The sequence below is a fragment of the Falco cherrug genome, chromosome 17 (assembly GCF_023634085.1).
Source record: "Falco cherrug isolate bFalChe1 chromosome 17, bFalChe1.pri, whole genome shotgun sequence".
Classification (NCBI taxonomy): domain Eukaryota; kingdom Metazoa; phylum Chordata; class Aves; order Falconiformes; family Falconidae; genus Falco; species Falco cherrug.
The window spans coordinates 2906647-2931548 of NC_073713.1; the positions used below are offsets into that span (position 1 = coordinate 2906647).

Here is a 24902-nt window from a genome sequence, read left to right on the forward strand (position 1 = left end):
AGGTTAAGACTGTCTTACTTGGATTAAAAAGGTCCTATCAAACCTGAATAGAACAAAAAAAAGGCAGCTGAAGGGAGATGTGGAGAAAGAAAGGATCTCCAGCATCACAACACACAGTTGGAAATTCCTGTGTGCTGACCTTCAGGGTGGAAGCTTTTTGGACAGAGAGAATCTGACCATGAAGGGGCAAAATTCCTCTGGAGTGGATCAGATACGTGTAACAGAGCAAGGCAGCAGCCTGAGAAATACCCAAGAGCTGTGAAATCACTCCCACTGAAATCTCCAGGGCCTTGAACACCTAAAATCCTTTCAGCATTTTTCCAATGTTCCCTGCCGATTCTTATCCCTCATTGTTCAAGGCTGACACTTTCCACTGTGCCTCTGCTCTCAGCCCTTACAGCCCAAGGACCACTGGGGAGAGCTGAAGTTTGGCACGGTTTAGAAGCTGCCTTTGTGTACAAAATAATTGTTAGTCACATAAAAGCCACCAGCTGATGCAAACTAATAGCTGGCCCAGCCAAAACTGCTCTTAGCAAGACCTTTCCACCCTTCCCCCCTCCTGCACTTGAGACTTCCATGGAGCATTTGGGAGAAATCCAGTATCGAACTAAGATGACAGTGCTCTGGACTGTAGCTGTTTGGGTGAAGTCTTGGCTATCAGAGTTGAAATAAGTAACAGGGCAGTGCACTTTGCTTTCAGTCTGCTTATGCTTCGCTTCAGAGAGCCAGTGGGATGATGCCGTTTCCAGAGCTGGCTCTCGGCAGGTCGAAGCAGGTGCTCTGGACTTGGTTTCTTTCCATCAGGAGGTGGTCTGAGCGGCCACAAGTTATTTGTTCAAGTCTGCTGCGAAGCAGAGTCTGTTTTCATCAGACCTGGTGCTTCCAGACCTACCCCTTGAAAAAAGGTAATTATGCCACAAGATACCGACACATTCCTTTCCCTCTGCTCATCCTCTGATCCTCTCAGGTGCTCATCTGGGGTTGTGATCCTTGCTTTGCTCCCTCCTGAGCATAAACAGTTTTCACAGATCCCAGCAAAACCCGAGAGCATCAGAAGTAGCTAGTCACCAAAAGACAAGAAACAACCTTGGGGAAATCTTTTTGAAATCTTTGGACACGTTTTCAACAACAGCATAGGGCACTTGATCAAACAAGGCGTTTGATTGCTTCTGCTGCCAGATTCCTGCTTCTGGAACCAAAAAAGCTTTTCTTGTGGAGATCCTGGTTGGCTTCCTTGGGACAGGTGGCTCTGATAATACACTTGGCTCCATTTTCAAACAGGGGAAGAGTTGTAGGTTCTGCCTTTTTCAGGGACCAGCACCTTCCTTCATCAGAGAGCTGCGTTACCAAAGATGCTTCTACAAATGATCGCTTTCTTCCAGGACCTGCACTGCACCTGGAGAGCCGCAGAAAGCAGCTTGCCAGTGTCCACCCCCTCTGTACTATCCCATAAATCCTCCTTTTGGAAAAGCTAGAGAAAGATGGGGAGGGAAAAGGGCTCCTCATTCCTTAAAAAAGCTTGATGTACTGGTTTGGTTTTTGTTACAGATCCTTGCTTACACATGATCTTTTTCCAGAAAAATTGTGTTACATCAAGAGTCCTACCAAAGTGCACCTACTGTAACTACAATGTAAGTTCCGTTGAAGGTGGAGATTGTAATACCACCGTGTTGTGTTTCTGTGAAGGAGTTATGATTCTAAAAGTATTTACTCCAAGACAGTGGGACTCCATCAAACTCCAGCCCCATCTCATTTCTCGGAAATTGTTCACAGCAGGCTTTTTCCCACTCGCTAAACACAAGAGATTTAGATCTCTCCCTCAGGCACAAAGCAGGATGGCAACAAATTTTAGACAGAAGCCGAGTCCTTGGAGACTGTGTGAGAGGTTCTGACATTATTACACCTATTGACTGTGGGCAGAGATCAATGTGGCTCCTTAAATCACTGCCAAGACAGATTTATTCTTCTGTGTGTGGCAGAAGAATACTGCAAGTAGCATGTTCTGAGTTACAAGAAGGCCACAGCCGTGCAGGAAGCAAAGCAAACCAAAAACCTCAAGTGACCACCAGATTGTGGAATGGGAGCAGAACGCCTTTCCAGCTCTTCTCAGCATTGCCTTGGGGTATTCCTTGCTCACCAGTCTCCCTGGGGCTGGAGGAATCTGCCCCAAGCCAGTGCTTCCCAGCTGTTGGCACTCTCCAGTTCAAGGAGCCGGGGCATCCATGCCTGTCCCATCTCCCTGCTGCTGGCAAGCCTTGGCTCTTGGGTGACCACACTCAAGGGTTGCTTTGTTTTGCCTGTTGAATCATTAATGGCCAACTGCCACCTTTTACAAAGAATATCCCAAAGATGTTCCTTCAGGCTTCTTTCAGCCCAGTGCAAATAAGCAGCAAAGGGTTTGTGTTATGTAAATCTCACTTCAAAGGCCTCAGCACCCAGGATCTGGAGAATAGCCGGGCACGGACACGCATTCCTCTGCAGAGCAGCACGCATGCCACAACAGAGGCACCTACCAGATCTGTATGTGCTACGTCCCTGAATACCTACCAGATCTGTATGTGCTACAGACTCAGCCAGACATACGGTTGAATCCCAAATGCCATCAGTTCTCCAAAATAGAATCCAGGACAAGGCAGTGAAGTCTATATCATATTCTTATGGCACTTCTTTCAGCTAAAGAGATCCAGTCCGTACTTGTTCTGTGACTCATGTTATCTGAATCATTTTAAAATGCTACAACTGAAACTGTATTTTCAAAAAAAACCCTAGCAGCTCTATAGACAATGATACTGCGTTAAATCTTCTCTCTGTACCGGGTTAAAGTCAAGTCTGACCTTCCATCTCCTTCCATTCCAATCTCTTCTCTATTTAAAAAGTCTAGGCAGAAACAGAAGAAGAGGTGAAGTATCCCTAAAGTATTATAGGCAAGGTAAAAAAAGATGACCAGGAAACAGATCAGATAAGTTGGTGCCAACAGTCCATGCCGCAGTATCATTCAGTGCTTCTTTGCCGATATTGCAGTTATCTGATACGGTAATTTTAGTTAATGCACTGTCAGGCACAAGCAGTACAAAAACACGCAGCTGTATTTAAACACCTGCCCACTAAAGCAACAAAAATATGCCTCGCTTGAGGTGTCCATCATCACTAAGCCGTTGCTTGATTTGCAATTCCAAATGCATCTAAGCCACATGGGAATGCTGCTATAAACCACACGCCTTGTTAAGCATCTTTGCTTTCTGGATGGTTACTCTGTGTAGCACTGCTACTGAGTGAGCGACTGATATATTGTTAGGTGTTAGAAACATGTTAGATGAACCCTCTGCGTGTCAGCGTGTCGATGGCTGCCAGTCTGGAGATGCCCCCTAGAGCATCCACCCTCAGTGCTGTGAGCTGCAGTGAAGGAAACGGCGACAAGGACAGGAAAGCAGAGATGATCAGAGCAGCAGCAGGAGACGAGCATTGCTGTCAAGGGCAGCCCAGCTGACCCCAGGACTGTCCCTGCTTTAGAAGTGGTGTGTGTACGCGGTGTGGAGGAAGCTGTTACATGTGTGAGAAACCTCCAGGGAAAGAGCACAGTGCTGGACTGGGTAAGACAAGGGAGAGGGAGACCTGGTTTCTGCCCTCGGCATATTTTGAGGAAATCATCACAGACCCTTACTTCCAGGAACATCCAACCATCTGCACCTTGAAGTATCCATCCTGTCTCCTGGCGCTTCAGGCTCTTTATCCTTCCTCCTCTCTATCCCCAGTGCATCCCATTGTGATTCCAAAATGTAACTTAATGTCGGTGTAGACAAGGTGGTGTAGGATATGCAACACAGCATGGCACAGGAATGAGATACCAAAAAATGCCTAACCCGCCGTGGGAAGTTTTTTGGGGGGGTTGTCTAACTGTCCTTTGGCTGGGGTTTTGGGAATAGCTTAAGGGACTTAAATGCACTTGTGAGATATAAAGACTGGACTTGTAATGGGTGTGTAAATGTTTTGTAGTACTCAATCTTCTAACTTTCAGCCCCTGCCTCCAGCCCAAGGAGCTGGCTGTATGTTTGCTCTGGCATCCAAGCTGCAGGTTGAAAGCCCTTCAGGCTGATAGAAGGGAGAAGGCAGGTGGACCATGCTGGGCAAGTGACCAGAGCGAGCTGCGTGCTTTTCTTTTATTCCAGTTTTCCATGGCGCCTCCCCAGCCGAGGTCAGCAAGCCAAGCCTGACTCACGGGTGGGCTGCCCTGCTAGAGAACAATGTAGATGTGCAGCGAGAGATTAGTTAACAAAAGCTTAGGAGTGTCTCCGTTCAAATTAAGTAACAGATGGACCTGGTCTGTGTGGGAGCTGATAACGGTTATAAAAAGGCCATCACCAGACTGTGGCCAGCCCACCCTGGAAAAAACCCACTCAGTTGTAAATCCTCTGTGCTGTTATAGCTGCTTGCGCTAGTAAGGCTTTATTTTTACCAGCTATCATAAAACAGCATGACTTATTTTAGATGCATGGCTTGTACCACTCAGTTAAAAGGGTGCCAGCTCTCTGATAGACACCTACAAACAGAGGAGATGTGCCCGCCTGGGCCGGGAACATGAAGCATAATTAACCTAGAGAAGGCAAACGCAACATCACAGAGCAGTGTTTGGCATTCCACATAGTTCTGGCTTTTGCTTTTCTCCTCTCTTCCACAGCTAGCCAATGGCCCTCATTTCTTCTGAAATGCTGATAATTAGGGAGTCGCTGGCGGTCTCAGCAGTACCAGGACCCCACAGGACAAAGTTGCCTGGAAGAGCATTGAGCATGTAGGTTCATCTGAAGATACAAGAATTTCAGATTTTGCTCTTAATTCACTCTTCCAGCTCACCACTAGAGAAGGCACAGGTATGCCTGTCTGCAAATAAGAGTACGTACAGTTCTGGAATGAAATCTTAACCTGTTTACATCTCCTGATTTAAATCTCCTGATTTTAACTCAGTCCTAACTTTCAGCCCTTGCCTCCAGTCCAAGGAGCTGGCTGTATGTTTGCTCCAAGTTGCAGGTTAAAAGCCCCTTCAAGCTGATAGAAGGGAGCAGCAGGCAGGTGGACCACACTGATTTAAACTGGGACCTTAAAGACCTGATTGTATTTGCTGCAGAGAAGGTCCATTAAAATCCAGGCCATTTGTACAGGTTTTTTTAATTTCCCCCACTCCCTTCAGACAGGAGGCTTTACTGTTCTACCTCCTAATCAGCCAGCAAAGGCACTGGTACACACACAGCCTACACCCCCACCCTCAGTAGTGAAACAGGTCGCTAGCAAGGAGATACGGAGCCCTCTTAAGTCAAAAGCCTCTTTGCAAAGCAGCCTCCTTCCGCAGACAAACGTTCCTCCTCTCTCCCATGCAGGGAAGCCAGCGTAGGTGTTGCCTGGTGAAGACCACACGGCGCTTTCTGATGGTTTCCCAAAGTTTGCTCGCGTCACGTTGGGATGCAGCTGCAGATACACTGGCTCACGCATCCATCTGACAAGGGCTCCTGGAGGTAAGGATTTCACAATCTTTGGTTGCTGTTTTGCTCACGGCGTTGCAGCGTGTTTAGAGATGAGATACTACAGCCCTGCATATCTGCACCTTCACAAAAATGAGACAGCCTGTTCTCAGGATCAGACGTGCACGCCACCCACTTTGCAAATCCTTAGGCCCACACTAGGAGGAGGCACCATGAGCCATGCTGCAGAGCTGTCTGAACAGGAAGACTCCAAGCTTACTCATGGTCTTAGCATAAGTCTGAGCTCTTGGCTGGACATGTTGAGCTTGAACCTAGTCCACCAGCAGGTTCTCATGCTCTGCTCTCCCTAAGGGAGCACAGATGCTTTAGGAGAGAGCCAGAGCTGAGCCGATAGCTGGCAACCTGGGGGAAAAGCTCCCAGATGAAGGGCTAGACACTTAGCCCGTTGGATTGAAATAGCTTTTTGGAACAGACATAGCTCAAGAGACCAAGAGCCAGTTCCACAAAGGTATCTCAATGCTGTTGACATCGATGGGCATTTAATACTTTGCCGATATGGCTGCACGTGTCTTGCCCAACATCTTAATCTGTGCACGATCTGGTCCTAGCTCTCCTGTTTTCCCACACTCGTATGCTGGTTTCTGGCTTTTCTCCTGGACAGGACTGAATGTACGTGCAAGACGGGAAGGTAGCAATACTTGGGTGGATGACTAATACCTAATACTTAGAAGAGATTAAGATGGAAGCAGCAAGGCCAGAGAGCTTCCAGCACGTCGGATTGCATCTCTTTCTGTAAGGTATTTCGGGCCATCTTCAGCTCAAAGAAAAGATGGAAAGAGTTAAAACTTGCCCCTTAAAACCTGGGATGAAGGGTAATGGAGAGGGACCAGAAAGGAAACATGAAAAGGAATGCTGTGCATAGAAGAGGCTGTTATTATCAGCCCTTGCATTCCTGAATAGTTTCTCCCTTCCCAAGAAAGAAACGCAAGGCTGAACCGATAGTCTCATTTTCCTTGGGTAAGCAACACGGAACAGGGCATGAAGCTCCTGCGTTGCATTAGATACCACTAACCGGGGGATTAAGTCCTGCCCAGATAATTTATTTTGCCTTGCTACTGGCCTCAGAGGTCAAGCCCCTGACACAGATGCTCTGGGCTCACAATGTTACGCTGACTCTCCAGGAGGAAAAAACAGGGGCAGGTGGCCTTGCTGTGTGGCTTTGAGGGAAGGTCGTTAGGCAGGAGAGCTTCTAATTACGTCTGCACCAAGACTCTGGCAAAAACCAGAAGAGAAATAAGGCAACAAGGAAACAATTACAGATCACTTGGCTAGGAAGGTATCAAAACAGTCACGTTGTACCAAGCGCCGTTCTTGCCGTTTTCATTAACAAATGGACAGCATAATTACATCTTCAGACTGGTCTGGCTCACAGCCAACACAGACCGTGAAAATTAGTGCGTTCACAGAAAATGGGACATGAGGGGATCTCAGGAGGCCAGCGCATCCCCACCTCTGCTTCAGGGCAGGAAAACCCATGGGATGCAACTGAATTCTGCCCTGGATGTCTGCCGAGGTTCTTGCATGCGGTGTTTCCCCGTCATCGTTTTTATCTGTTAAAATGCTGTACATTTACCAGTTGAAGCCTCAGTCCCTTCAAATTCAGTGTCCCCTGCAATTCAGTAAAGATGTACGGTTCCAGTTCACTGGAGGGAAAAACTGAGGAATGGGAAGTCACAGGAAGAATAAGGAACACGCTCTCTCAGCCGGCAGTGGATGTGACATTCTGCGATCTCTCTACTGGATGAGAGCGCCTTGCAACAGCAAAAGCAAAGCCAAGGAACAAAAATGGTGAGCGCTGAAAAGAAGTGGGAATATTTGCACAGGGCAGATTTGAAACCAACCCTTCCTGCCTATTCCCACTTGCCTTCCATTGTTTCCCTAGCCAGCCCCAAGAATTGCCACACAGGCGCATCCTACGTTATTTCTCACTTCAGCAAGTCCCTTTCCTCCCCAAAGTGGCAGATGCTGATACCAAATTAGTGCAAAGTGGGAGGGAACCAGCAGATAACTGTGATGAGAGCCAGGGGCAATGGTCTTCCTCCTGTCCTTTCCCTTCCTCCTGGCAGGGCTCTTGTTGCAGCAGACAGATGCTAAGGGAAGTCTCCAGGGCAGTCAGGCCAGTGAGACATGGCAGGGATCTCTGGCCAGGATCAGGGAGACAGAATGATCCATAATGGGAAAAGGGGCAAGTTCCTTTATTTTTGTCTTGTGTGGGAATTTGACTCAAGGATTGCTGTGAATCTCATAAGCCAAAGTGACGTTTTCCAGGCTGAGCGCCAGCCAACGCACAGACTTGATCTCAGCAGGTATTTGACTTCGACAGGAGCTGGGATGCTCGGCACCTGCCTGACCCTGGCTTTTGATGAGGACACATATCTCAAAAGCTGCCTGAAATGCAAAGACAGGAAATAAGCGGATATGCTATCAGCACCGCGCTTTGCAATACTCTTTAGTGGCTGGCTGTGTCCCAGCCATCAATACAGAGACTCGCAGGGTTTTAGCCTATAATCCTCTATTCCTCTGTCTGTGACTCTAATCTCTTGATCCTCCGTTCTCCTCCAGCCTAGAGCTTGACCAGCAAAACACAGATCTGAAGTTCTGCTTATCAGCCACCGACCATGTCATCTTCCTGTGGAAAATGGGAGTTGGGAAGAGAGTAGCAGTCATCAGAGCCAAGAGCTGAGAGTAGGCTAGAGAAGGGAACAGGAGAAGGCGTGAGCAAGCACACAGAGAAATCATTTATGACATGACTGAAAACAGCTCTCTCTTTAAGAACATTTTCTCCAATTTTACAGTATTATTTTTGTCTTTTTTGTGTGCATAATTCTAGCCTCGGGTATAAACCACAATTGTCTAGTTAATGGCGTTGCACAAAACGTACAAATGAACATTGCAAGAGAATGACTGCAGGCGCCAGGGGAACATTCACATCTGCCTATGAGCGTGCGACCAAGAGCCTGTGAAACTACTGCCGTCATTCCATGCTGGAGAGGTGGGGCCGTCTTCTGTAAGGCAGCTTTGAAGCTTTGCAGTGAATCTGTCAGAACAAAGGATGCAGATCTACGAGGGAAAGAGGCACGCAGCGGAGAGCTGCGCGAGCCATGTGCACGCCCGCAGACGTGCGAGTTGGGGGAATCTCGTTCTAGGGGCAGCCCCGAGTCACGCAAACAGATCTGCAAAGACTTACCTTGTTAACATCAGCCTGAGCACAGGCTGCAAACCTGCAGAGGCAGTTGCACTGCCGGGTTCAACAGAGATTATTTTCTTAGGAAGTACATGGGGAATTAAAGGGAGCCCAAATGAAGTCACAAAGATGAAAAGCTTGACAATGCGCACTATTAGGAAGATGCTGACATAAATCAGCAGGGGAAAAGGGAGGAAAGTAATGCCATGTCAGAGCAAAGAGTGAGGACAAAAGCCACTCTGGCTTGTCCCAACCTGGATTCCTGACCACGGCAAGCTTGTTTAATAGAGCAGAAAGGAGCCTTGCATGGAGGGGTTAAAAGATTACTTGTCCTGGGGGAGCTGAATTAGCCACATATCTGGGAACTAACTTCTCCCAGACCATGACTTGTTTTTCTCCTTAAACATCTCCTGCTGCTATTTTTAGCAGAGAATTTTCTCAGCTGAATGTTCCCAGTTGAGTCCTGGTCAGAGGCCCTTTTCCCAGAGAGATGCCGGCCCAGCACCATGTGCTGGTCCCCAGTTCAGCTGAGCTCTGTTCCACTGCCCTGGCAGCTTTGGGGTTTACCTGTTGTGCTGCCAGCTCTCTCCCAAGGCAGGGGGGGACGACAGTCCCCCTGCCCAGCCTGGGGCAGGAACGTTCAATGCTCTCACAGACCCCGAAAGCCAGGGGAGGCTGCGCTCTGGTCCACTGTTTCAGAAGCAGCTAAAGAAGAGGCTGGACAGGACTTGAGAACCACCTGCAGGCTTTTTTAGGAGTATGAATGGCAAAAAAGGTGGGAAGGAGATAGAAAGAAATTATTAGGTTGACATTAATAACAGGATCTGCTTCTCGGCACTAAAATCTGTTTGGATTCGTTCCAGTTCCTCCAAGGGAAGCCGGTATTGTTCATAAAAGTTGCAACTAAAATCGGACTGGATACAGCTTAAGGAAATACCTCTCAGAGGAGAACCCTGCCTTGGCTGCTGGAAACAAACGAGGTAACTCCCTTCCTCTTCTCTGGTTTTCTTGGGGCCTTTATTCCTCTTTAGCCAAAATGCTAACCTGTCCATCTGTCCATCCATCACTCCCTTCCCTTGGCTCCTCGCTGCTCAGCCTCCAGCACAGAGCGAATTATCTGTCTGCTCAGGCTGCCTGCCCACGTGCAGTGAGCGCTGTGTCACTCAGTGGGGCGGTTTGCAGGGAAGCGATGCTTGTGACTTCTTTTATCTACAGCCTGATTTAATACCCGCCTGCCAGAGAGGGGCATGTCAATCAAAAGGCCACGACAGGGCACATGGATGGACAAATCGAGCAAAATGGGAGTGAACCCCTGACTTGTCTGTGCTGATGTGCAACTAAAGCTGGGGGACCCAGGAGGATCAAGCGCTCCAGATCCTGCGAAGGAAGCACGGGTGAGGCTGCAGTCCTGCGCTTGGAGAGCAGCAGCAGTCGGCTGGTTACAGCAGAGCCACAGTCAAGAAGGTCCCTCTAACAATGGCCCCTTCTTGGTCAGTGTATCTGTTGCCTGTGTGTCTTGGAGTCACGTCAGTGAAGCAAACAGATTGGGAACATATTTGTACTCCCCACAGCAGTACAGAAGCCAACCCAGACACAGAAGAGCAAGCTGGGCTCTTTTCTGCTCCTCGCCTCAGTGCCAAGTTTCCAACTCTGCTTGAAACCTGTGGCCGAGCCCTTCTTTGGCAGGGGTGAAGGGAGAGGACAGGCAGGGTCAGGAAATACTGTGCTTTCAGCTCGTGCTTGCAAAAGTTGGCGGCTGGCTGCAGGAGAGGGGAGCCAGGCTGAACTGAGCCGCGCACCTCTGAAGGTCCCCACGAGAGAGACGCAGTCTGGCACGGCACGGCTTGGCCCTTCCCCCTGGTTTGCTTCAACAAATGGGGCCAGAACCGCAGTCACCTGGACAACCCACAGATGCTGCACAAGGGCTTGTCCCAGTGGCCAGAGCTACCTTCAAAAAGCTTCCCCAGGCCCAGCAGGAATCCCAGGAGCGCCGGATTTCTCTCTTGACCTTCACATACACATTCCACCACATGGGCACTTAACCTTTGAGGCTCCTTTAAAAATGCCAGCGCCAGCGTTTTACAGATGAGTATGTTTCCCCTAACATCTGCCCCCTGTATCAGATGCTGCCAGAGCCTCTCTCTCTCCTGGCTCTGCTCCCAGCTGAAGGACAGACAATAGGCGTTTGAATGCTGTCTCCAGTTCCCCTCCCGAACAGCCTGGGGGACATGGCACATCAGAGCCAAGGCAGCGCTGAGCACAGCTTGCCAGCCAGCGACAAATCTCTCCGGATCATGCCCTGCCTTTTCTTCCCCTCCCAGTAGAGCTGAACCACTGGCTAGTTGATACCGGGCATGCAGGCCAGCTCTGCTGGGCAGGTCTTGGCAGCACCCAGCTAGCCAAGCTGAGGAAGTCATTTCTCAGCGCAGTACTGCGGGAGCCAGCCTGATCCCTTTCCGAATGCTGCCAAAATTGACTGACATCCTGGATTCCCCACCCTGCCGACCAGAGCACGGGATAACAGACCCCTCCTGTACCGCTCTGCCAGGCCAGCTCACCTTGAAACACCAGCCACCTCCTGGACTTCCCCTTGCTCACTCTCAATAGCAGCATCTGGCTGCGATTAACTGATCCTGGCTGCAATTAACTGATCCAGGCCGTGCACGGGGCACAGAGAGGAGCAGTTCCACCTGCAAGAGGTTCGACAAGGGTTCGGTGAGAGCTGGCTTGGATTCTCCTGAAGAACCACTGTTCCATCTTTCTAGATACAGCTCTGCTTCTCGCATCCTGGAGCCGTTCAGCCTGTTTGGCACCGCTTCTGCTGCTTCAGAGACAACAGAGAGTGAGAAAAACCTGTCCAGACACCATTTACCTTCCATGGGCTCCCATTGCCACATCAAAGCACCACATCAAACAAACCTGCAAACTGGCCAAGGAATAATCCCCACCCAGCTCTCCTGTGCCAGCCAGAGGCTGTCAGACCCATCCCATCATGCTTCAGAGTTCACCTTTAATCCAGGCCCTTCTGATAAGGGGAAGAGAGGCAGGATGAAAAATGTCATTACAGGACCATCCACAGAAGTTACCTGGCTTCAGCCTGCTCTAGTGGGGGTTGTGTTCTTTCTGCTCGGCATCCAGTACAAGCAGAAATCTCACCTGTCTCCTACCCATAATCTGCAAAACTCCATCTCCTTTCAAAACCAGCTATACAAGACAGTCCTCCTGGCAGTCCCACTCGTCCCGCCTGCTCAGATGCTGGATCCCTTACCTTTCCAAAGCCCCGTGCGTGAATGCTGAGCAAGCTTTGCTACAACCCAGGGACCAGAGAATATCTTCCTATGGCACCCAAGGAAACGGAGGTCACAGAGAACTACAAGCAGCCTGTCCGCCATGAGCAAGTCCTTATCAGAGCAGGACAATGTCACAAGAGCTCAGGTCGATGCTCAAGATACCTTGAAACCAAGGGAGCTGGAGAGGTTTTTAGGTCACTTGAGCACAAGCTGCTTGAAGTCACTGCGATGGGGAAGCACCTGGCACTAGCATCAAGCACTGACCCCATGCAGCCACCACAAGAGCAACATCTAGCTCATTATTTTAATAAGGGTCCTTTGAAATACCTTCTGTGTGAGAGACAGCTAAGAAAATCCAGTCTGGCTTCATTCTGTCTCAGGCAGAAACAGCCTTTATTTAGCAAACTGCTGCTAACAGCTCTGTCTCATTAGTTAGTGTTTAAGGGAACCAGGCTGCAATTGTTCTGAAGTCTGGCATTGGAGAAAGCCTTGATAATGAGGTCTACAGGAGACGATTCCTCCTGACAGGCCCACAATGACCTAGAAATCCTACTTAATTCCCTGTCAGTGGAAAGTGCTGAGTAACAGCGAGGTGTGGAGGCACTGGAGGCTGCTTTGAGAGGGCGGCTGCAGCCTCTGTTCACACTTTGGGCTGTGATGCAAGAGCTCGAGGGTGGAAAAGCCAGCGCCGCTCAGCTCTGCAGCAGCTCCCCAGATAAAGCTTGCCCGGCAGACAGACAGGGGTTTGCTCTGGGAAGGTTTGTAGCCTCATCTGGAAAAGACTTGCCACCACACAGAGCACGCAGAGTGCTGGGGGCAGAAGCTGCTGTTTAACACAACAGTAGAGAGAAGAGGAGGCATTTGGAAAGAGCCTGGTGCTAGCTAGAGCTCCTTTGGAGCCCCCTCAACAGCAGCGCCTGGATCTGGTCTTCTCAGAGCAGTAGGCATTGTCTCCTCTGGATCACGCTGCTTGCAAACTGTGCTAAAACCCTGCCAAAGGCTTTTAGCTCCCTGACTCAAACAGCTCAATATTTACCTACGCCCCTGGGTCTGACATGCCCAGCAGCTCGGCAACTTCACCTGCACGGCTACTGTGGCTACCAACAGAGACTGTGCAGGCAGCTTCCCCTGCCACATCCTGGAACTGCACGGGTGCCGGTCTCATCTCACCTGAATGTGGGATGAGCAGCGGCTCTCTGCCACACCAGGCAGCCTGCGTGCCTTGGAGGCATTGTTGAGCTTTTGACACGTCCTGCCCCAACCACTTGTCCCCGTTTCCTTGGAGAAAAAGGCAGCAGGCTGGCCCAGGCTTGGGCCACTGACACACTACTTTCAAGTGGTTTGTTTTCAATGAGCAGCGTGTGTACCACAGCTGGGAACCTCTGGGCTGGATGGCCGCAGCCAGCTAGGTTGGAAGATGAGGCAGAGGGACTCAGCTGGCACGTGGGCTGCATACAGCTGACCTTGGAGACCACCCCCAATAAAGACCCTTACAGGCATGTGCTTGCCACCTGTTTCAGCCAGCAGATGAGGGACTAAACCAGGAATTCTGGAACTCAATGCACACTCTGTTAAAAAAATGGTCTGAAGACTGCCACTCACGTGAAGCTGCCGCTGATGCGCGCTCTCTTACCGATCCTTGCAGATGCAGCCACCTTTGCCCATCATGTGCACAACTGCTACTCCCACACTGCAAATGCAGCCCTGTTTAAAGTACAGCACAAACCTGCAAAGAACTGCTGTAAAAAAAAGAAATGTGGAAATGAAACCACCAGCCAAAACAGTGTCTAGAGACAACTCAAGCCAAGTCCCTCGAATGTCAGCACCAGAAGGAAGGCTCTGAAGTGGAGAACCTAGCTCACTCTGCACCAGCTCTGCTGGCACAGACAGAGGATCTGCCTCAGAGACATGAGGAAAAGACATATGCTGAGAAAGGAAGGACCAGCTTTATTTTACCAGCCTGTGTTCCCACCAGAGATGTGCTTTAAAGACTGCCTTGCAAAGTAGGAATTAGATCCAAAGGTGCCTATGCATCTTCCTTGCTGTCATCCCCTTACCAGTTATCTCCAGCCTGCTCTGAGCCAGAAGATGAAAGGATCGTAACACCACTTATCTTCCCACTTAAGAACATGCTTAATGGCTTGCTGTTAAAGAGGAGGACACTCAAGCCCCAGAAAGCAGCTGTAAATTCTGCAAATGGGCTCCCTTGCATTTCTTTGAAGGAGCTACTGCTTCTCAATGAGGGACACAATTAGGAAAAGAAAACTAGGGAGGGAGGAAAAGCAGGAAGCCTTTGCAGCAAGGAGAGGCTTTGCCTCACGTCCAGAATGTGGAGCTGAGCAACAGATGTGAGACGTATGGCATGTGTGCCTCAGAAGTGACCGAGGATGAGCCAGGAATTTAAAAGCTCCTGGGAAATACTGAAGCAGCCAGAGTTTTGACATGTTTGTCACTAGACCGTAAGAAGCTCCAAAAACACGCTCTCCTCGAGACTGTGCGGTGCTACAGCCAAGAAGGTTAGCGGTCCCCTTCCACGCTGCAGACAGAACCGCTGCATGCAACCCTGCCCTGGCTCTAACAGATGAGACCAGGTCACTGCACATCCTCTGGGCTTCTCCGACAGAGCCTGCTGCCTCATCGCCGAACCTGACCCTCATCTCCTCTCCATCCTGGGGAACCTGGGGTCAGCTTGCCTTTGTCATTTAATAGCTGAGTCAAACCCTCAGAACGGCCAAACAGGATCTGTTCCAAATATTTGCGGAAAGAGGAGGATCTAGGAGCCTGCAGCAGAACCCCAGGAGCCTCCCCGGGCGAGGAGGACAATCCCTGTTGTTGACCACCAGCGGGCTGCCAGTGAGCAGCGGGCATGGCTTGGCACAACGTCAGGAAAAAGCCCCCCAAGTCCTCCCATGCTCGCAGGGCACCGGGAATAAACCGGGATGTGGAGTCCCCTCCATCCCCTGGCACAGCCCCAGCCACCCAGCACCACAGACTTGTCAGACCCCACCGTAGCTCAGCTGTTCATCTGGAGAACTCCAGGCACAGCTGGCAATGGGGAGAGGGGGCACCCGAGCGCCTTAGAAGCCGCTGTCAGCCCAACCGTGGACTTCAAAGGGCTCATCTTGCCCCGCTGCGTGGGAGAGCACGCGGTGCCTGTGGGTGAGGACAGCTGCGTGTTGGCCGGGCCCACCAGAGGGGTTTGGATGGAAGCAGGGAGAAGTCGGTACCTGGTTTAACCTCCCCTCCAGCACGCATGAGGCAGCTCCGGCAGGCAGAGCTGCCCTGTTATTTATGGGATGTTGAAAACCGGCCAAAATGAAGGGAGAACTCCAGATACATAAGGATGCTGACTAACCCAAGTAGCCCGTTCTGCTCGAGGGAGAGCCCCTGAGATTCGGGAGGTGATCACAAGGCACTCTGCCTTTCATCTCCAGATCGCCTGTTCAAAGGGAGCTCCATCAGCACCGACCGAGCCGTAGCTAACTAAGAGCTGTTTGCTCATGCACAAGAAATGAGATAAGTCATTGCCTCCTTGCTCCCTGAGAAATCAGACCAGCCCCGTCCTTACACACTGTGCAATCTCAGCAGGGTAGCTAAGACCAAAGAGGGAAAGAAACCAGCACCTCCTCTACTGCAGGAGCTACTAGGTCAACCAGGAGATCCGTGGTGGTTGAAGCTAACCTGTTCCGTGGCATGTGAATCCAGTCCTGACATCTGCACAGATCCTTCATGCTAACCAGGGGCTGGGTGTTACTCCTTCTGCTTTGGTCCCTGGTATCTATAAACACCTCAACCAAACCAACCCACTCCCCCAAGGACAGGGGGCTGGTGGCCGGGGAGGTCAGCGCTGCTCCAGAGGTGCCAGTCGCTGCAGTGCACGGAGCTGGGACTTCCCTTTCTAATGCGTGTCACTGAGGCACAGGACCTTGCTACTATGAAGCAGATGTTTTCCAGGCTCTAAAAATAACTAACTCCAAACAACATGGTGGGTATAAATAAATATTTATCTTCGGGCTTTTGCAGAGATCAATGCAGAAGGAAAAGATTAAAGTCAAGATTTAAGTGTGTATTAAAAATAGCTGTTGATAAGATCCTTTGAGGGGATAAAAGCTGTTTTACAGAAGGCAGCGAGAACTGCAGGACTTCGCAACACCTTCCCTGCCGTGAACTGTGTAAAATCCCGGAAATCATTCAAGAGAGTGTTAGCAGCCAGAGCCCTCAGGAGGAAGTCCATTAGCAGGCAGCAATCTCCTTAATGGACCCTCGGGGTATGTGGTAGCTACCTCGCCTACGGACACTCCGCTTCTTTCCACTGCTGCGCTTCCAAGGGCTGCTCACGCAGCCATTAGCATCCAGCACTCTCAGGGATGCTCCTCATCTTTATGGCAGCCCAACAGTGCGATGAATTAGTCTTTTGGGTGGCTTTCATTGAGTGAGGAGGACACAAATTGGTATGGCGAGGGGTTTTTTGGTTTTGGGTTTTTTTGTCTGATATCACCTAGCAAAGACAAACATTGATCTGCAAACAGAAGCTGTACATGCTACTGTAATGCAGGTAAAGGCAGTAACATCTGTCACGGCGTTTTTTTTCCAAGGATGACATCCTAGCAAAATGAAAATATTGTCTCCATGGCAGACCTTGGCCTAAAAGATCAAGCAAAGCCTTGTACGTTTATGTGCAGACAAAATCATTACGTCCTCAGCTGTGCAACTGGCTCCACTCGAGCGGGTCTGAGAGAGCATGCAGCCACCCCAGGGAGGTGGGAAGTGGCAGGAACCTTTCTGCAGGGAATGCAAAGCAGGGAATGAAAAGCAGGACTGCTGTGCAGAGCACTGCTGGCTCTGTCAAAAGGTAAGCTGGGTTTCCCGAAACAGCTCTCTGCCATGACATTGCTTACCAGGCTTATTCCTTACTGCTAATGAAACAAAAATTCTGACTTAAGATAATATGGGCTCCTTCAGCAACCATTGAAGGACTTCATGGTTACACATCTTGAGACATACTGGACCAGACTGTCAAAAACGGCAAGTGAATGAGGTATCTCAGGTGGAGCAGGCAGGGAAGTCGGACGCTTTCAACGAGCTAAATTTTTAGAAGCATTATACTTATACCCTCCAGAACAGAGTCTAAACCAAAGTACCCCAATTCACATCCCACCTGTAAAATGCCAGCCGCGAGAAGAAGGGCTAAGAAACTGGCCCAAAATTTTATTAAGGTGGGAATTTTCAGAAGAGCCCACAGGCATTAGAAATACAGCCCAGTAACGGGAACAAATCCCCTTGGATTTCAGTGGGTTTCTCCAGCTCAGCAGAAAATCTTACCTAGGCCACCAAAATAATTTTTAATGGTGCGATTACAAATCTTGAAATACTGCTGAACATTGTCAACTGCTACCTTTTAGCCGCGTGCCAAAGCTAGAGTAAGTCCCTGGCACACTGGAGTTTTCAAGCCCAGTGTGTTCAAATGGGCCAGCTGCACCCAAATGAATTAAGAGGGCTCCTAAAAACCTGCTGATCTTACATTTGTGTTGTAATAATCAGGTACATCGATGGGAGTAGGTTCTGGCTTTAACTCTGAAATCCCTGGGATTTATGACTTTAAACAAAAAAAAAGAAAACCTTAAGCATTATCTGAACACAATTTAATTTCATCTACTTCATCTATCGCTGCACTGAAACCTTCATTTCCCCTTGTAACCGACCCTGTGTTAAGCCCTGTGCTCTGTTCCACGAGGGACACTACATAACTCCATACATTATATTATTTATACTGACAAGCGATTCTTGCGTGACAGAACAATTCCTTTTTTTTTTTTTTTTGAGCTTATCTGAAGTACCTGTGGGCTGTCAGGTTACAGCATGTATGTGGCTGGGTTTCTTTTTAATTAGTTAATGCCGGCCCAGTGTTGACTGGACTCCCGTTTGACAGCTCTCAGCAGTTTGCAGGTGAGTTCATGGGAATCCTACCCAACTGTGCTCTCAGGAACAGGGGAAATTGCAGAGGTCTGGGTGGTGGTTGGGGGTTTTTTTGCCAAATCCCCTGTATAAATTTTGCTCCTGCATCTGCTGCTCTTTTCTCTGCCAGTTGCCTGGTTTGGAACATGTACCAGAAGCAATTTCCTTTGATACCCAACGCAGCAGAGAAGGAGCTTTGACAAAACACTGCAGAACTGCAGAGGAACACCCCCTCTAGACCTTGCTTCTTGCGTGTTTTTTCTAAGAAATCTGGAGGCCTGGCTTAAGATGCTGCTCTAATAAGCACTGGGCACCAGCTCAGTTACGCAGCTGTCTTGGTTTTGCACTTTGAAGCTGTGTGTTAAACAGCTGAGCTTCTGCACAGGAGCCACACAAAGCTTTCTTACAGCATGAAACACAGCAAAGCAGTCAAAGTTAGTGACTGCCCAGAAAGAAGTGATAACAGAACCTCAGCTGACCATTCTCCTGCAGGAAACATCTTTAATGTATAGCTCCCTCAATGTGTATCCCCAGAGGAAGGCTGCTCAGCCTCCGCTTATCTAAAATGAGATGCAGAAATCTGTGAGGAGCTGGTTATCCTGGAGACCCACGTTCTGGCGAAGTCCATGGAGCACCTTGCTGTCCTGTTCCCCACAGATGGGACTCTTTCGCTGGCTAAGTCTCTAGAAAAAAAAGAATGAAACTCTCTAAACAATACCTCTGATCTCATCTCAAGTTAATACTGTGGATGTTAGCACTCTGAAGGGTCATAAGCAAACAGAGACCTGAGCTTTCCAGCCAAAAAAAAAAAAAAAAAAAAAAAAAGGGGGGAAAAAAAAAAGGGCAGTTTTTATGTTACTGTTTATTTTTCTGAAACTGAAAATTCTCCTTGCCAGCGTGGGAGTTGGAGAACTGCAGCCCAGCAGGTATTTCCTCTGCTCCAAGAACAGCTATGGACAGAACTGCACCCAAACAGCAATCCAGCCCCTTTGGGTGAAAATTAAAACCGTGTCCAGAACTTTCATTACTGCAATTAAAGCCATTAACTGGTTCTTAGGCCATGTCCTGACTCAGCGAAGGAATGGCTTTTGCTGCACACACCCTTACTCCTCCACTACGTGCAACTGATGTTTAGTGGTTGATCCTGTGTCTCGTAAAAACATGATACTCCCTGGGGGCTCAGAGCGAAGGCAAACAGCCCTTATCAATTGGAAAAAGATGGTGTAGTTCATATTCCAACTGATAGATAAACCAGATTGAGAATGTAATTATCCTAATTAATTTTATATCTCGAATTAATCTCCTTATATAAACAGCAGTTTCAAAGCAGGCCACCAGCTTTTACGCAGAGAGCAGTTGTTTTATCTTGTTGAGGGGCATGTTAGCAATGCACGCTCTTGTTTTGCAGGAAAGGACTCTTGAGGACTCGGGATCCTGGTTGGTCTCCGGAAATCTTTCCCCTTGCTAACTCCCTCCCACCACTTCAGGCCTGCTCCGTAAGGAGTTCATGAACCTTCTCCGGATCATCAGGGCTTGATGCAATCAACTGTGAAGCATTAGCTCTAAATATACGACTGGGAGGCCAATTCTGCTTCAACACACAAAGACTCATCGCAGAAGATGGTAAAGCAGCAAGCGCAATTTGCAAGAGAAACTTAAATAATAATCCAAGCCGCAAGGAAAGCAGGAGCAAGTGGGGGTAAGGAATGGTTTACCCCTCGGTATAGTATATTTATATTTATATTTATATGTATAAAGCGCCTATCACCATATCGATAAACATTCTTTGGAACCACTCTTGACGGTTCCTTTGAGGTGGACTGAGGTTAGGGGCATACCGGCAGGAGGCTCAGAAATCTGGCCCACCCACCCACAGCCCTTATGCAGAGCAGCTTTTGTCCTTATGTGTGAAGCTAAATGCAGGAGCTCATTCCGCTTTATTTACTTGTTTAGGTGATTTCTGGCGATTCAACATGTGTTCCCGGTGCAAACCCTCAGTGTGTGGACAGATAATTGAAAAACAGCTGCAGCAGGCCAAGAGACCCAGGATTCAACTCATACAAGGAAAATAAACAGGTCAGGAAAAGAACCTAAGTTCACGATCAGAGCAACATCTCAGTCCACCGAGCTCTTTCTCCTCACTAAAGAAAACACATTTTACTCTTTGAATCTGCTTGTGCTTCAGTAACCGAGTAATTCCCAGAAGTATTCAGAGCAAGAGGGAATGTGCTGGTGTCACGTTCTTTGTCAACAGCTGTAAAGTAGATGTGCATCCAACTCCTCTTTGGTGGTGATGCCAGATATTGCTTACCCAAATAGGAACACCAAGCCCTTCCCAAGAATTTTTTTGAAGAGGTTATTAAGTGTCTGATTTTGGCATGGCTCTCAAAGCCGTTCGTCCCTACTTTTTACTGCCTGTTGAAAAGAAAGCAATACTGCAAATACTTCCCATCAGAAAATGCCAACAAGCAACTTATCATAACTGCAATAGAGCTAACAACATTTCCACCAAGTGATTTTTGGCACTGACAGCTGACTCGGAACAGTTGTTGGTGGCTGGGACAGATGGATATTAAAAAGAAAAGAAAAAAAAAAAAGAAATGAGAACTTCTACTCTGTACAGAGTTTGAGAAACCTTTTGCAAAATCCAACATATTACCAAAACCTCAGATTCAAATCAAAGGGAGATTTGAATATACTGAGCTTTAAAACTGAAACGTGCCAAGAACCTGCCCTATCTCCCTATCAAGGATTATAATGTATCAACATGTTTTATTTTCAATAGAAAATACTTGAGAGTTTTAGGAAAGTCTCTACAGCTCTGCCTTCAGCACAGCATGCGAAATCCTCAAAATCCAAATGTTTGTTTCCACGGGGAAGCTTGCAACAGAGACCTTGAAGTAGGACGTAACATCGATATCAACTGTAAGCCCCACTTTCCATCACTGATGCCAGTAACTTCCACTAGTTTAATTATGACCGTGGCTTCTCCCTGATGTGCAGAAGCTTTAGATGCCTGCAGTGCCCGGAGCTGGGTATGCACCGAGTGCTCCACGCTTCATGGGCTACTGCTTTGTGGCAAAGTGTTCAGGCCATGGTCAAGAGCAGGGTCTGTTCTGGCGCCAGTGCTGCAGGAGGGGGCAATCCCTGCCCTGCAGCACTTACAGCCTAAGCAGCACCGACTGCCTAAAGCATACAGGTCAGTCTTGCAGCTTGGGATCTCAGCATCGTTAGCTTTGTCACCTTCCTTCTGTGCCTTTTCTTGCACCAAGTAGTCAGCTGGCATCAAACACATCCTTACAGTCACGCTCCTATCCCACTATCCATCACCAACCCTGCAGTACATGTTTAATTTTATGTACTGCTGACAGCGTAACCTTAACTTAGGGGGATGTTCCCCAGTGTGTAAAGTCAAGCATAGTGGAACAAACTTCTTTTTATTCTCGACCTCGCTTCTTCCCACTCTTCTGGGCTTATGACCACAAATCTGAAAACAGCTGGAAATCACTACAGGACGAGGCACTTCGATTTGGCCCTAATCCTTTGTATTTAAAAGGAGAGCAAAGCCTGTTGCCACTTGGTTCGCTCACCAGATAAATGTTCTCAGGCAGAGGTATGAAATGAGTGGTCTTTGGCTGTTTTTAGCAACTTTTGTGTGTCTAAAGAAAGGCAGAAGTATCTGTAGTTCATTTCCAGCCTGGCTATCTTTTAGGCCAAATTCAACAGGACACTTTGGCACTGCTCACGTAACAGAGGAGGGAAACGGGGCGGCTTTCTACCTTGCAGCCCCACTGTAAGGAAGAGTTGTGCTAAGCTGGTCATTTTTCTCCTTCAAGGGGAGCATCCCAATCCAGAGTTAGCACCTGGAAGACTATGCGGTGCTCCAGGGTCAGGAACTCCCAGTTTCTTCTGCTGAAACTGTTTCTGCTACAGACCACAGCAAAGCAAGCGAACAACAGACCCTGGAGCCCATGACACCCGTCTCATCGCAAATGTGTGTCAGAGTCATCTTCTCACCTCTCCACTCACTTTTTTGGTAAGCAGTGCCCAAATCTCACTTTATTGGAGGCCCAAGAGGCTCCGCGAGTTTTTTCAACTCACTGGAGAATTTTTTTGTCCTTAGGTAAACTGTTGGAAATATTTCAATACACTTCAGTCTTGAGTCGACCCGAAACAGTTATCGGGGGTGTGTAACACACGTGCATGCATGCACAGCCCCGTGCATTTTAGTAATCAGTTGCTGGTTGTCACCCTAACCCCACTCTGTCCCGTTTTCTCCTCCTGCCATCTGGGCGTGGGGGGGGGGGGAGGGCAATGCAAGCCCACCGGCTGCTGTCCCCCTCCTCGTCCCCCCACTATTAATAGCCAGACAACAAATGAGCCCAAATTCATTCCTGAGCGGAATTAGCAAATGTTTTTGCAATTAAAACTGCAAACATTCATGCGGGGCCCCCGGAACAATAGGCGCCTGTGCCTGGTCTTGAATAGGCACTAGTGTCCGCCCTGCCTGCCTGCCGAGCCTGCACATTCCTGGCACCCTCAGCCCTGGGCCCGCTCCTCGCTGTGCTGGGGGTTTGGGATGTTTCCCCCCTCTCTCGTCCCGTCCCGTCCCCCCACCACCACTCCCCGCAGCACCACGCTCCCGCCGGGGGAGCCGGTGAGGTCGGGGCTGGCCCCGGACCCCACGGCACGGCCCGACCCCCGGCCCGGCGGTGAGCAGCCCGTCCCTGCATCTCCCCGGGCCGGGGTGCGCATCCTCCCCCTCCCTGCGCCAGGACAAGGGCCGGGGCACCGCATCCCCCTTCTCCGGTTCCCCGGGACCCCGACCGGGGGCAGCGCAGCATCCCTCTTCCCCAGGACCCAGACCGGGGGCAGACCATCCCCCTTCCCCGGGACCCCGACCGGGCCAGCGCATCCCCCTTCCCCGGGACCCCGATCGGGCCAGGGCATCCCCCTTCCCCTGTTCCCTGGGTCCCCGGGCAGCGCATCCCCCCTTCCCGGTTCCCCAAGACGCTGACCGGGGACAGCGCATCCCCCTTCGCCGGCACCCCGACCGGGCCAGCGCATCCCCCTTCCCCGGTTCCCCAGGACCCAGACGGGGGGCAGAACATCCCCCTTCCCCGGGACCCCGGGCAGCGCATACCCCTTCCCCGGTTCCCCGGGACTCCAACCGGAGGATGGACATCCCCCTTCCCCGGTTCCCCGGGACCCCGACCGGGGGACAGGGCAGCATCCCCCTTCCCCGGGACCCCGACCAGGGACAGCGCATCCCCCTTCCCCGGTTCCCCGGGACCCCGACCCGGGGCAGCGCGTCCCCGGGCCGCGCCGCGGCGGGTCCCGCGGGCCGGGGTGTCCCCGCTGTCGCCTGCTGCGGTGGCCGGGACTCACCGAGCAGGGGCAGGAGCAGGAGCAGCGCCGGCCGCCGCAGCGCCATGATGGGGTGTGCGGAGCCGAGCGCGCCGCGCCGAGCCTGCGCACTGCCCGGGCGGGGGGGCGGCGGGGGCGGGGGGGACCGCGGGGCCCGTTGCCGCGGAAACCAGGCGGGGGGGGCGCGGATCCCGGCGGGGGGCCGGCAGCAGGGCTTGCCGGAGGGGGCAGGCCCCGGAGGGCAGGGCTGGAGCGGGGAGGGGGTACTCCCCCATCCCCATCCCGCAGCCCCGAAGGCGGGCGCATCCCGCGGGTCCTCCCGCCGCCTCCCGGGAAAACGGGCCCGTGCGGGTGGGAAGAGGCGCCGGGGCAGCGCTCGCTGGGCGCCGCCGGGGGAAACTGGCCGCCAGTACAGCGCTGGGAGGGCTGTGCGTGGTGCTGAGCCGGCAGAAGCTGGAAAAGGAGCTTGAAGGCAATGTTTGGCTGAGCAAAACCCACCCAAGTTTTGCTCTAGAGCGGGTGCTTCCCCCTGGGTTTAATAAGAGACCCTAAACCGAGGGATTTCTCGGTGAAAACCCCCTAAAATGCTGCCTCACGCTGAGCTGTGCCTTTCACTATAAACTTTTGACCAACTCAGAGGAAGCAAGCCAGGCCAACAGCCAGCAGGGCAGAGACTTTTCCCAAGGAGCTTCCCCAAGTCCTCAAGCGGTACCCAACCCTCCGGCCGCAGCCACGTGTTTCCCTTAGGGATCCTGCCCTGGCAAGGGGCTCTGCACAGGGAGCATCCCGAGCCACTGCACAGCCCTTGCAAGTGTCCCAGAACCTTTTTTCTTTGATTAACAGGAAAAAACAAAAATTATCAGCACCGGCCACTCACCCCAAATGGAGCGAGTCAGCCTGGGTTAATGCTGGCTCCTGCGTCACTGTCAGTAGCGTGTGATGGGGATGTAATTAAGATGCTGCTGAAGATGAAGCAGCTGGAATGAAAGCCGAGCTCTTCTCTGTTCCGTAAACCGGCTCGGCAGAGCTGGTAGAAATTAAGGGATGTAAAAATGTATTTAACTTGATAATGTAGCAGATCCAACTCAAGATGCTAATGAGTAGATTTAAAGGGCTGATCTGAGCCTGGTGAAATTAATACAGAGTCTCATCAATTCTAATGGCCAGATGGGACATTTCACTGGGGATGAAGGGGAAGGAATCGCCTAATAACACTATATGGCTTAAAATCTGACTCTACCAATCTTTGGGTTGGGTCTTTGTTGAGCAAGGAGTCATTTTAACACAGTCCGTTCAGACTGGCCTGACAGGAGGTGTAAAATATGATGACATAGAGTATAATCAGTGAGAAAGTGTAATCACTGAGCTGCCAGCTTCCTCTTCAACTTCCAGCAGCAGCTTGATCAGGAAAGAAGTGGAGCTGAGAAAGGGGGAACAGGGAAGGATTGGGGGGGGGGGGGCAGGGGGGTCTAGCCCCTGTGCTCCTTCTGGCCTTCCAAGCTGTATGTACAGGGCCAGGTGAAACGTGGACCTGTGAACAGCCTGCAGCACCTTGGGCTTTCCACATGGGAAACC

General features: G+C 50.3%; 1 protein-coding gene and 1 long non-coding RNA gene across 2 annotated transcripts in view; one reads left to right on the forward strand and one right to left on the reverse strand.

Moving 5' to 3' along the window:
* The window catches only part of JAM3 (junctional adhesion molecule 3), a 32542-nt gene extending 9089 nt beyond the window's left edge, over positions 1-23453 (reverse strand). The window contains exon 1 of the mRNA XM_055695877.1: positions 23349-23453. Coding sequence (XP_055551852.1) covers positions 23349-23394 — 46 coding nt within the window. The 5' untranslated portion in view covers positions 23395-23453. The remainder of the gene's footprint in view (positions 1-23348) is intronic.
* On the forward strand, positions 2616-23341 carry LOC114016114 (uncharacterized). The gene is made up of 7 exons (XR_008729788.1): positions 2616-4786; positions 5370-5504; positions 6133-8523; positions 9579-9695; positions 19369-19659; positions 19914-20885; positions 21797-23341. It is a non-coding gene; the product is annotated as an uncharacterized LOC114016114 (long non-coding RNA).
* Positions 23454-24902: the final 1449 nt, after the last annotated feature.